General features: G+C 36.4%; 2 protein-coding genes across 2 annotated transcripts; one reads left to right on the forward strand and one right to left on the reverse strand.

Moving 5' to 3' along the window:
• The first annotated feature begins 1868 nt into the window (after window positions 1-1868).
• dynlt3 (dynein light chain Tctex-type 3) lies at window positions 1869-3780 on the forward strand. The gene is made up of 5 exons (XM_055184177.2): window positions 1869-2019; window positions 2507-2548; window positions 2690-2813; window positions 3079-3156; window positions 3417-3780. Exons 1-5 carry the CDS (start codon window positions 1993-1995, stop codon window positions 3488-3490), a joined length of 345 nt encoding a protein of 114 aa, XP_055040152.1. The 5' UTR covers window positions 1869-1992; the 3' UTR covers window positions 3491-3780.
• cybb (cytochrome b-245, beta polypeptide (chronic granulomatous disease)) lies at window positions 3597-12423 on the reverse strand. The gene is made up of 13 exons (XM_055184175.2): window positions 12263-12423; window positions 11882-11974; window positions 11379-11489; window positions 11219-11303; window positions 10975-11123; window positions 10323-10504; window positions 8644-8776; window positions 8461-8553; window positions 8062-8315; window positions 6442-6604; window positions 4919-5065; window positions 4715-4839; window positions 3597-4628 (listed from the first exon to the last, which is right to left on the reverse strand). Exons 1-13 carry the CDS (start codon window positions 12305-12307, stop codon window positions 4511-4513), a joined length of 1698 nt encoding a protein of 565 aa, XP_055040150.2. The 5' UTR covers window positions 12308-12423; the 3' UTR covers window positions 3597-4510.
• Between the last annotated feature and the right edge of the window lie 327 nt (window positions 12424-12750).

Here is a 12750-nt window from a genome sequence, read left to right on the forward strand (position 1 = left end):
CAAGAAGTTTTCTGGAAAAAAATCCATATTATTTTTTGTGTAGTGTAGGATATCATAAAATGTCTAGCCTTTTAAGCACACATGCTAAACTGTTCGCTTTAAATGCTTATATCTTCTGTATGCAAATGTTAATTCATACCAAAAAATGCTTTTTTGCATAGTTGTGTTTGACACATGAAAACGTCTCGGGTTACGTATGTAACTGTTGTCCCCTGAGAAGGGAACGAGACGCTGCGTCTCCTTTGCCATACTTCCTGCGTCCCTGTAACGCCGTCTTTGCCAATATTTCAGATAGCAAAATATTTCCTGGCTCCGCGTCACCCTGGCTTTGTTGTTAAGCCTCACCATTAGTTGAATTTGATATACACCTTCAGACGCACTTACCCCTGGGCGCATCCCCAAATTGTCACCGCAGTGACGCAGCGCGAGTTCCCGCGAAAGGGAACTGTAACAATGTATCTTAAAAGGTAACACGATGTAACCTTGCTCTCACTTGAAATGTGTCCCCACATTTAATCCTTGAATTTGAGGGTATTGGACCTGGAAAGTCCTTGAAAGGCCCATGAATTTGAAGTTAACTAAGGTGTGGGAACCCTGTATGTACAATGTTTTTTTTTAATCATACTAAAACGTGTTCTGTTGTTTCATGACAGATAACTGTTTATTTATGTATTATTTTGTGGCAGATTACTCTTAATACTCATGGTAATGTAAATATTCTTAGAAATAAATTTAAATTGCTTTGATAGTTTAAAGAAAGTGGAGGCTGTCTGGCAACATCTTAAAGCAACACTATGTAGTTTCCATGTAAAAATGACTTACAGCTCCCCCATGTGGTTGAAAAGCACAACACTGCCTGGTTTCAGACACTCTTCTGCAGGCAGGGGGTGGGGCGGGGCTGTGTGCTCTACCCTCCACCGCCACTTTCAGAGTGTGCTTGTAGCAGCTAGGAGGCTGCTCAGGTTGCAGCAACAGTACACTTTGTCCAGTTAAAAGTTGTTCTATCGCTGAAATAATTTTAGAGATATTATTTAAAGGTAAAAAACTACATAGTGTTGCTTTAAATTTTACAACAAACCCTAAATGGTTAGTTTACACAATTACTCAGGCTATCCAACATGAAGGTGACTTTTCATTACAGTAGAACAATAAAGAATATTTTAGCTGAAACAAGGGACCTTGATGATTCATTTAATATCAGTCAACAGGTGCTATTAAATTAAAGATAAAGTTCACCCAAAAATGAAAAATCTGTCATCCCCCTCGCATATTGTTACGGACCCGTATAAATTTCTTAGTTCTGATGAACACAACAGGAGATATTTTGAGGAATGTGTGTAACCAAACCGATCAGATTTACTAGAAAATAAGAATACTATGGAAGTCAATGGGGCTTCTGATCGGTTTGCCTACAAACATTCCTCAAAATATTTTCCTTTGTGTTAATCAGAATAAAGGTTTGTATGCTGGTTTGTGACAACATTAGAGTGAGTAAATGATGAACTATCCCTTTAACAATACATGTTCATCTTTAAAGTGAACTGTCCCTTTAAATTTCTAGCATAGGACGTGGTTGACAGAATGGTGTATTCGGAGGAGCGCCAGTAGGTGCCAGCACTCGCATTGAACAGCATCAGGCCGTTTCTCAAACAGTAGGCCGCAGCCTCCAGAGGTCACATTTGTAGCCTGCTGCATACGTCATCAAGACTGTGCTATTTCAGAATATTAATAATTCTAAAATTGATGATTATTCTAAGTTAATCATAAATTGTTGTAAAATGCTTATGACTTGCGAATGTAATGCTCAGTTAACTTAAATAAATCAGGCTTGATGACGTATGCAGCCTGCATATGCGACCTCTGAAGTCTGGAGTCTTGCCGATTGAGAAGCCGCCTCAGCAGTATTGTTTCCTTTAGCTGTCAGTGACACAACAGCTACAATCATCTGCATCCTTGAGTCGTGTGTATATTTTTAGCGTTTAAGCTTAAACGATGGAGGAGTATCATTCTGGAGACGAAGTAAGTGTTACATTTGGCACAGCATGTCGTTACCGCTTATAAAATGTTTATTTTGTTCTCGATTTCGTAAATCACAGACCGCTTTTACCGCTAGCATGCTAACCGCTCCATTCAGTACTAACAGAAAATTAGCTTTAGCTCATCATCCATAAACCTTACGTATATTCGCGTATTGTACACTTGCGTAAATCATTTAAATCTGCATTTTGATTTTTTTTTATTCATATTGTTTGTATATTTTCATGTAACGTTAATATTTACCTGGGTGTGGTCAGATGATCCCCTCTACTAAGTTACTTGAGGCGAACTAATGTTAACGTTACAAATTCGACGTCACAATTTGTTTTGATGCTTGTGGTAACGTAAATATGTTGATACACATGGTAAAACACTTAGTATACTGAGTATTTAATATACTCAATAAAATTTGATAGCTTTTTTATTTTTTTTAATCTTTCAAAATTATTATTTTTTTTCTTCACTTCAGGTGTCTTTTAGTCCAGATGATGCAAGTAACGTAGTTAAAGAGGTAAGTTAATGTTGGCAACAACCCTTCAGGATCTATTGATCTATCTCACTGAATCTATTCCTTTGTTATAACTTCATGTCTAACATGTCTAGCCTATTTTGTGAGTGTATGCTCCATTAACTCTGTGTGTTTGTTGGACAGTGTATTGAAGGGATCATCGGAGGTGTGGACTACAGCCAGAATAAAGTAAACCAGTGGACAGCCAGCATAGTTGAACACTCACTCACTCAGTTAGTTAAACAAGGAAAACCATTCAAGTATATTGGTATGAGCTTATCCAATTCATCTCACTGTATACTGTACATAATGTGACTAATTATGAGATAAGGAGCATCAGATTTTTTTTACTTATTGATTTCAATCTTTGACGTAACCTTACTAAGTCATTATCAAAGATATATGTTGGTTATAATGTTCTTTACATTATGTAGGATGATTTAACATCCTAAATCACAAAAAAAAAGACTTTTAACAGGCACAGTTATTTGTTTATTGTCTGCTAAATATCTGTTGTTTTATGTTCACTTTAGTCAACTGTGCTGTGATGCAGAAAAGTGGCGCAGGTCTTCACACAGCCAACTCTTGTTACTGGGACACTACCACTGATGGTAAAGCTTTGTGTTATTTATAACTCAGCTGTGAGCTTCCACAGTCTTAACACTTGCAGACCAAAAGCTGGACATGCCAAACCATGTAAAAGCAACCGTATATATTATTTATTAAACAGAAACATCTACAGACCTAGTGTCACGTCAGATGCATTAGATGAATTCATGTCCATGTTTTGTCAGATATACGATGAGTAAATAAACACACACGTGCCCTGACGACATGATCTGATTTCACTGTAATGTTTGTCATCTAACAGGAAGCTGTACGGTCAGGTGGGAGAACCGTACTATGTACTGTGTTGTCAGTGTGTTTGCTGTGGCTACCCTATGAGCCCAAGACTGGGACGTGCATACACAGTCACAGGCGGGCCAAATCACCAAAAGATCACATCCTGTAGTTTGTTTTGAAACCATCTGCTGAAGAGACTCAAACCAACTCTGTTCTGTTTTTGCTTTATTTAATGCAAAGTTGAAATTGTATTACACGCGCTTGTCTACCATGTAAACATTTTACTTGTAGTTGCTTTTTTTGACTTGCAATGGTCACTTTTGCTCTGTATAGAATTAATTGCAAATATGTTGATGGTTAATTATTAAAGTGTCTAAATTGGATTTAATAAATTCAGTGTTAAGTGAATATATCATTATGGTTTAGTCCTGGTTAAATACTAGGGGAATTTACAAACAATGCAAGTTTGCCACATTACATCATACTCCATGAATGGCAGGAACTGAAACTGATATCATTTTCCCTTCTTAAAATGTAAAAAAAAACAGTTAAATATAGATATTAAACTTTAAAGAGATTTAGTTTTGATAATACACAAAGCGGTTTCAGTTTCAGACAGAATTGTTTTACTATCGTTGAATAATTTAGGTGGCAACTTATCTATCCCCTCTTTCGATTATTGAAATTACAAGCTTTGTGGAATTAAACATTTGGCATTTGAATTTTTATGGGGGTCTTTCTCTAAAAGTTTTCATACATTCAGAAATGTAAGTGCAAACATAATTTACCCTTAATTTGCATAAAAAATGCCTATGCACGATTAGTAAATGAAGCCCATTGTCATGTATTGTAACATAATTCTTTCAATAAGCAGAAATTAATGTTGAAGTTAAAAACAATGCCTGTTTTACCATAGTATTTCAAAAGATTTATTCAGTTTATAATTGAGAAAGAGGAAGAAGGTTTGGAAACCAGGGTACTTTCACATCTTAACTGAAAAATTACATCTGAGAAGTAAATGTAAATCAGTTACTTTTGTTTTTGCATTATGCACACAACCAGGTCAAAGAAATGAAAACATATCCATATTCGTGCATGGCTTCTGATTATTACTGAAGCAGATCAGAAGTTTTCTTTGTTGAAAATAAACTTGGTTCCAGATTCGGTGTGTTCATGGCATTGCTTTCCCAGAGCCTTACCCAAAGCAGCTGGACCACAGAGAAACACTCCTACTTTTGAACTTAGAGAAATAATAAAAAAGAAATAGTCATTAATGCACAGAAAGCCTTTAATATATACTGCTGAGGTTTCTCAGGCTCTACATACCCTGGATGTTGGGTTGCAATGGTGCTGAATTCATTGTCCCAGTTGGGTTTACCGTACCGAGTCTTCTCCTTAAGACCGGTAATGGGGTCATCTTCAGCCTCATATTGAACTCTGAGATGGGCAGCCTTTAATTTAAAAGTAATAAAAAATATTTGAATCACTGAATCGTCATGGCTCAAGCCCGTACTGGTTTCTTTCTCTCACCTCATTTTCTTTCCAGCGTGTTAGATAAATATTACAACTGAGGAAATCGCTCATGTTTTTCTCTGTCATTTGTCTTTCCAAACTTTGCAGCAGGTCTGTAAACCACTCAAACGCTTGTGTCTCTGGACAAAGCCAATAGAAATAGATCTGTGGAGGACACGGATAAAAAAAATCACATAGTAAGCCTTGTAAAAATCAGTCCCACCATGCATATGACCGACCTTCAACGTTGAAATTTGGTTGAAATAAGGTCAGTTGTTTGAAACAACGGTGAATGGTAAACTGTTGCAAAAGGTTAATAAAATGCTTAAAAATCAACGTTGAAATTTGATTGAAATAATGTCAGTTGTTGTTGAACGTTGAATAAATTTGCAAAATCAAAAGGTAATTCAACGTTGATTCAACCTTGTCCTTGACGTTGATTCAACGGTGAATCAACGTTGAAATGCCTGCTGGGATTGATTCACTGCAACTGCAATTATATGTGTGTCTGTGTGTGACCCTGGACCACAAAACCAGTCATAAGTTACAGGTCACAAGTATTTTATAGCAATAGCCAATAAGACATTGTATGGGTCAAATTTATCATTTTTTATGCCAAAAATCAGTATTTGAAAAGATCACTGTGAAAGATCATGTTCCAAGAAGATATTTGTACATTTCCTATCGTAAATATATACAAAAATGTATTTATCATTAGTAATATGTGTTGCTTAGGACTTAATTTAGAATACTTTAAAGGAGAATTTGTCAACATTTTTTTTTTTTTGCAGCTTTAGATTACAGATTTTTAACTAGTTGCATCTCGGCCAAATATTGTCCTATCCTAACAAACCATACTTTGGAAAGCTTAAATGTTCAGCTTTCAGATGATGCATAAATCTCACCCTGGGGTGCATTTCCCAAAAGCATCGTTGCTAACCTGTTAGCAAGTTAGTTGGTTGGCAATGGGAAATTGCATTGCAACCAACAAAGTTGCTAACTTATGTAGCAACAGTGCTTTTGGGAAACGCACCCCTGATTGGTTTTGTGGTCCACCATCCGATACTGTATATAGGAGAGTCTGCATTAAAACACATCACAATGCTGTATGGTCTTTGAGACAACCAGACAGGTGGTCTAATAAATTTGTAAAGCACTGTATATATGTTACTCAAAAGCTCATTAAAAGGAAAACAGCACCTAGTTTGCAGCACTTCAACCTCGGGCGCAGTAATATTGATGGAGGTTTGAGCGAGACAGGAAGTAGTCAGAAGTGATGATGTTACTGAGTGCCGAGCCGAAGTGCTGCAAACTTTAGAAGTGTTCGGTGGCTTCTAAATTGATCCCTGTTTAGATCCTAAGAAAATGAATGGGGTTAGGCTAAATGCTAACACATTCACGACGCGCTGTACAATGATTAAGTGCACGCATTGAAAAAAGTATGTATAAACTAGTCTAAGTTGAGGTAAGAACATAATAAAATATTGAAAAACGGTGGCATCCTTTAAGGATCATTTGAATGGTAAACAGCTGTTCATCACCTTTTTTGTGAAGACGTTTTGGTTCTCTTGCACGTGCTTGTACCAAACAGACTTCAGAACGGAAGCGAAGGGCGTCACTCCAATCCCAGCACCAACCAGCATTACAACCTCATAACGAAATACATCTTCACTGGCCGTCCCGAACGGACCATCCACAGCCATCCTAGACACAGACACAGTAAAGGGAAGACTGACATATTACTTGCTGTTTATAACATCTGTGCTTCGTCTTGTAAGCTCTTTTTACCCAAAGTAACTTACAGTACATTTTAAGGGATTTTTTTGAAAATATTCTTATTTTCCAGCTCCCCTAGAGTTAAACATTTGATGTTTACCGTTTTGGAATCCATTCAGCTGATCTCTGGGTCTGGCGCTACCACTTTTAGCATAGCTTAGCATAATCCATTGAATCTGATTAGACCATTAGCATCGAGCTCAAAAATAACCAAAGAGTTATGATATTTTTCCTGTTTAAAACTTGACTCTTCTGTAGTTACATCGTGCACTAAGACAGACGGAAAATTAAAAGTTGGACTATTTTTAGGCACTGCGTAATATCCTTGCAGCCACGGCAGTCTTTGATTATTACGCCAGAATGAGAGTATAGTTTCTAGTCATATCAGCCTAGAAAATCGCAACTTTTCATTTTCTGGTGATCTTAGTACACGATGTAACTACAGAAGTTTTAATTCGGTAAAAATATTGAAATTCTTTGGTTATTTTTAGCACGATGCTAATGGTCTAATCAGATTCCATGGATTATGCTAAGCTATGCTAAAAGTGGTACCGCCAGACCCGGAGATCGGATGAATGGATTTCAAAACGGTAAAAATCAAATGTTTAACTCTAGGGGAGCTGGAAAATCAGCATATTTTCCAAAAAAGTGGAGTGTCCCTTTAAGATCTATCAGTTTCAACAGTATGTTTCTGGGAGATCAAACACAGACATTGGCATTGTTTGCACCATGCTCTGCTAGCTTTGTGTTCAAGGAACTATATATATAAAGAAATACATTACGAGAAATCCCAACAAACATTTATAAATGTTGAAATATATGAATGTCATCCTTCCTCCCTTCTGAAACTGTGTTAATCTCTGCTGGTCTCTGCACACTTCTCCTTTTCATAAATGAGTTTGTATGTCCACATCCCCTTTTACAAATGTATTTTCCCATTTTACAAGACATACTATAACTATTGAAAGCATTACATCTCTGTCGTGTGAATTTATCTGTGCCACACATCAGAAACCTGACATTGAATTTTAACCAAGAAACCCTCACGAACATTACTCCAAGTTTTACTTAAAGGAACAGTATGTAGGATTGTGGCCCAAACTGGTATTGCAATCACACATCTTGTGGCTAAAGCTGGTACTGCAATCACACAACTGGTGGCCAATACACAAAATGACAACATAAACATCAGTTGAGGGCTGCAACTTCACTTTTTAAATGATAATATCCTGGCCAGACCACTGTTGTGAGTGATATAAGTATTTAAAATAAACATGATTTCTTAATGTCTAGTGACATATCAGGGCCATTTTATAATTAATTGATATAAATTTCTTACATACTGTTCCGTTAATATTACTTATTTAATCCATCTATAATCTTACTTTGGTAAAGTCCAGGCATCCAACACCGTACTTTTGTCTCCTCCACAGGCCGTGTAGAGGGCTTGCGTCCAATCCCCTACGATTCGGATGTGCACACTGAAGTGGTCTTCCTCAGGGGCAGAGGTCAGGGTGAAGGGGTGCCACTCTAAATGAGAGATATTTGGGCACTGCATGAAGATATACTGACCAACCTCCATTTTGAAGCCTTTCTTTTTCATCTGCAGCTCAAGGGTCTTTGAAGGGTGCATCACTACCTGTAAAAAAAGTTTTAGATTTTTTTATGTCCGCGAAGATATGCACTGTACACAAAGGGGGCCAAGCGCCGAAAAAGATTGAGAACCACTGGTCTAGAAGCATGCATTTAATAATGGAGGTAAGAAACAATACTGATCTACTAACCTTAGTAATAACCACCTTCTGCTGCGAGCGGTAAAACCGCACCAGTCTCTCGCAAACGTACAGAAACATGGGGCCAACCACCCACTTCCACGTCTTAAGCAAAGCACAGAGGGTGGGAGTACACGTTTAATGGTAATGACATTAATGAGTATTAGATGTATATAAGATGACATCATGATTTACCATTGGAGGGTTTCCAGCAAACTCTGGTTGGGGGCAGTGGGTGCCATTTTTACCCCAGGTCTCAAAGTAGCTGTGACATTCGATTGGGGCATGAACCTTCATACTCTCAAGAGTCTGACCTCGCACAATACGTCTACACACACATACATACACTGTTACTGCAGACATATTGCATAAGATTTTATGAGTTATTTATTATATTATGACTCAGATTCATGTGATTCTTTTATCAGACAATGCTCATATTAACAATATACAGGGGCGGTTTCCCGGACAGGGATTAGACTAGTCCTAGACTTAAACACTTTAAAGATCTCTCCAAACTGAAAACAACTTGCACTTACATATCTTAAAATACATCAGTGCCCTTTGTTTTACCTCAAAATGCACACAGGTAATGTTTTTAGTAAGGCATGTTTGTTAAAACTAGTTATATTTCCTAATTAAACTAAGGCCTAGTCCTGGATTAAGCTAATCCTGGTCCGGGAAACCGCCCCACAATGTTTAAGTGGAAGCCATGCTATATGCAAACTTCAAAGCTTTGTTGATGAGCATATTTTTGCAGAAATCGCATGGAAATTTCCCATGGAGTTTTGGAAATGCATTATTTAACGTACAAGTAAAATGTTGTCTGTGGTCACAGTAAATATGTGTACTAATTTCTACTCGAAAATGAATATAAAAATGTTCTTAATATTCTAATAATAATCTGATTTTGAGGAATGCATAATATATGTCCATCTTAAAGGGACACTCCACTTTTTTTGAAAATATGCTCATTTTCCAGCTCCCCTAGAGTTAAACTTTTGATTTTTACCGTTTTGGAATCCATTCAGCCAATCTCCGGGTCTGGCGCTACCACTTTAAGCATACCTTAGCATAATCCATTGAATCTGATTAGACCATTTAAAAATAACCAAAAATATTCCCCTTGGTAACTTTCAATAGCAGGGGACTATTTTGGGGCACCAAAGAGACCAGTTTTAAATAGGAAAAATATTGAAACTCTTTGATTATTTTTGAGCACGATGCTAATGGTCTAATCAGATTTAATGGATTGTGCTAAGCTATGCTAAAAGTGGTATCGCCAGACCCGGAGATCAGCTGAATGGACTCCAAAACACCAAAAATCAAATGTTTAACTCTAGGGGAGCTGGAAAATCAGCCTACCTCCAAAAAATAGTGTCCCTTTAAAGGTGCCGTGTGTAATTTTAAGAAGGATCTCTTGACAAAAATGCAAAATAATATACAGAACTATATTATCAGGGGTGTATAAAGACCTTACATAATGAACCGTTATGTGCTTATTAACTTAGAACGAGACAGACCTTTTTATCTACATACACCAAGGGTCCCCTTACATGGATGTCACCATTTTGTGCCAACAATTTTCTACAAAAACCCTTTTATTAAGTTGTCTCCGACGATGACATGTTTGTCCGTTGGTGGCTACCGTAGCTTTTCTATGTGGTTAAAAAGCGAGGGGTGAGCAGTGGACTAAGCCGTTGGTTGCAATTCACAACCTCACCACTAGATGCTGCTAAAATTTGCACACTGCACCTTTAAATTCTAAATTACCACTATTGCATTTGTTTCATCACAAATTTATCATATAGAAAAGTTTGGTTTTGCTTTAGAGTAACAATTTTTTTAACAATTAAAAGAAAATAAACCCTCACCCAATTCCATGCAGTACCAAACCAATGAAAAAGACAATGAACAGGTGGTGGGTGAACCAGAACACCTCGAAGTAAGACCTTCTGATGACCTCCATAGATGAAGTGATGATGAGGATGAGGGCCAAGGTGATGACCACCCCTGTTAGTCCTGCTGCGGTTGTAAACATAACGATTGTTGGGTTCTGGGAATGAGAGATCCAAAGTACAAATAATTTGTCACATTATTGGCAAAAACGTGAATTTATCCAATAGCATTTATAAAGAAACATCATACAGAAGTCACCACACATGTTTTAATGTGGCACTATATTTTTGTCATGATCATGGGCTTCTCTTCCTCTTTGTATGCTATTTGTGACCACTCTTCTTGGGATCATCATAGCAATACAACAAAAATGTATTGTCTAAAATCATGTGATCACAACATCATTAGATCTTATGTGATGCTTATGTGATGTGAATGATGTGGGAGGTAGGCCTGAGAGGATGAACTGAGATCGGTTTGAGGTTTCTTTTGCAATGATTGGCTTCCCTAAGATTGCACAACAGTAACTTCTGCTAACACAAAATCTTTTTACAGTAAGATGAAAATGTATAAATACATCACAGCTTTGGCCTGCTAGTGTAATGTTGAAAAGCAGGGCAAACTTACAGTCTCATTGGATCTGATGGGGTTCAGGTAAGATCTGTTGTCATTGTTCCCAATCTGAGATAAAACGTAAGGCAGATAGCTGTCGTTGATCATGAGCTGGGAATCCATGAATCGCTCGAAGTTAAACAGGTGAGCTATGATGTGGACCGCTAAATATATACAAGAGGTCTTCATGTATCATGCACCAAAAATGCAAAATATTTTAAATATGATTGAAATGAATAAATAAGTAACTAAAGTGTACCTGTATGAAAAGCAATCATGTAGGCCACGAGTTTATGAAAAGTGATGTTTCTGTCTAGCTGGCGAGCCGCAGTTCGGCTACAGCACTGTAAACATAAACACATATTGTTTGCATCATGAAAACTTTATCTGATGCTCATAAGCCAGATCTTTCTCTTCACCTGTATGGATCCTCGTAGGAATGAGAGCAGATTTCTGCAGACAGGTAGCAGGATCAGCAGGCAGTTAAAGTTCAGACATGCAGCTGGAGCTCTGGCCCACGAGAGAGCATGCTGGAAGTGAGACAGACAAAAAAAAGAGACAGACAAAGAAAAAGAGAGGGGGATAAAATAATTAGAGTTTCATTTCCTATTTTAAGCTCTAACATCTGAATGACACATGCACTGATGCATAAAAACAACAGTATTAGGAATTAAAATGTACATGAACGCAGAAACCAAAAGCATAGAGAGTAAACTTAGAATACTTTTATTTATAAATATATAATTTTAAGAAAACATTGTCTTTAAATGATTATTTTTGAGAAATATACAAGGTACAAATGTACAATGTTTGTATTTTTTAAACATAAATTAAGACACATTATAATATTATGAATTATAAACAAACAAACAAACAAACAAACAATAAATACATATAGTAGTTTAAATGCTTTGACACTCACCCCAAGGATGACTCTAGTGTAGTAATATCTGTCAACCAAAAATGCCATATAAAAATGCACAAAGAGAAACGCATTGATGCCGAGCCATACCAACTGAAACACAGAAAAGACATAGAAGTTTTAGCAAACTGGTTTTATATATAAAAAAAGTGAATCATAAATCTGGAAATCTATAAAGTAAATGCAAATAATAAGTGTATGGTTGGACTAAATACACTTAAAATAGAAAATATTGTTCTTAAAAAGTAAACAATAAATTGTAGATTTTCATTACAAGTAACCATTAGAATGAAAGAGCTATACAATCTAAAGATAATAACAATACAAGGTAAATAGGCTATAACTGAGAAAGGCTGCTATGTCACAATGTAATCAGCTTACAATAACAAAAATAGAAAGTCCTTCATTTGCAGCAAAGTTTCCCATGATTCTCCGTGTATAAAGAGAGAATTAGTGAGTGGTCGAAGACAGCAAGAGTTTGAAAAAGCCACAAGACAAAAAGGATTTGATATATAAAGAAGTGAAGCAGGTCAGGAAATCTCAATCACAAATGTTAAGTTCCTCAAGCTAAAGTAGGCGTGTCAGGTGTGGCAACTCTCACTTCTGTTTCTCTTCTATTCTACATATTGCTGTATATATATATATATATATATATATATATATATATATATATATATATATATATATATATATATATATATATATATATATATATATATTCAATAATTTGCCTTAGGTGCAGTGCCTGTAGTTTGTTAGAACTGTCATGGTTTATTAATAAAAAAAATGTAATAATAAAACTTTTCATGCAACACTAATCATCATTAATTTAAGGATTTATATACATTTTAAAAAAAGATGATACAACT

Source organism: Misgurnus anguillicaudatus, chromosome 14 (genome assembly GCF_027580225.2).
Source record: "Misgurnus anguillicaudatus chromosome 14, ASM2758022v2, whole genome shotgun sequence".
Taxonomy (NCBI): domain Eukaryota; kingdom Metazoa; phylum Chordata; class Actinopteri; order Cypriniformes; family Cobitidae; genus Misgurnus; species Misgurnus anguillicaudatus.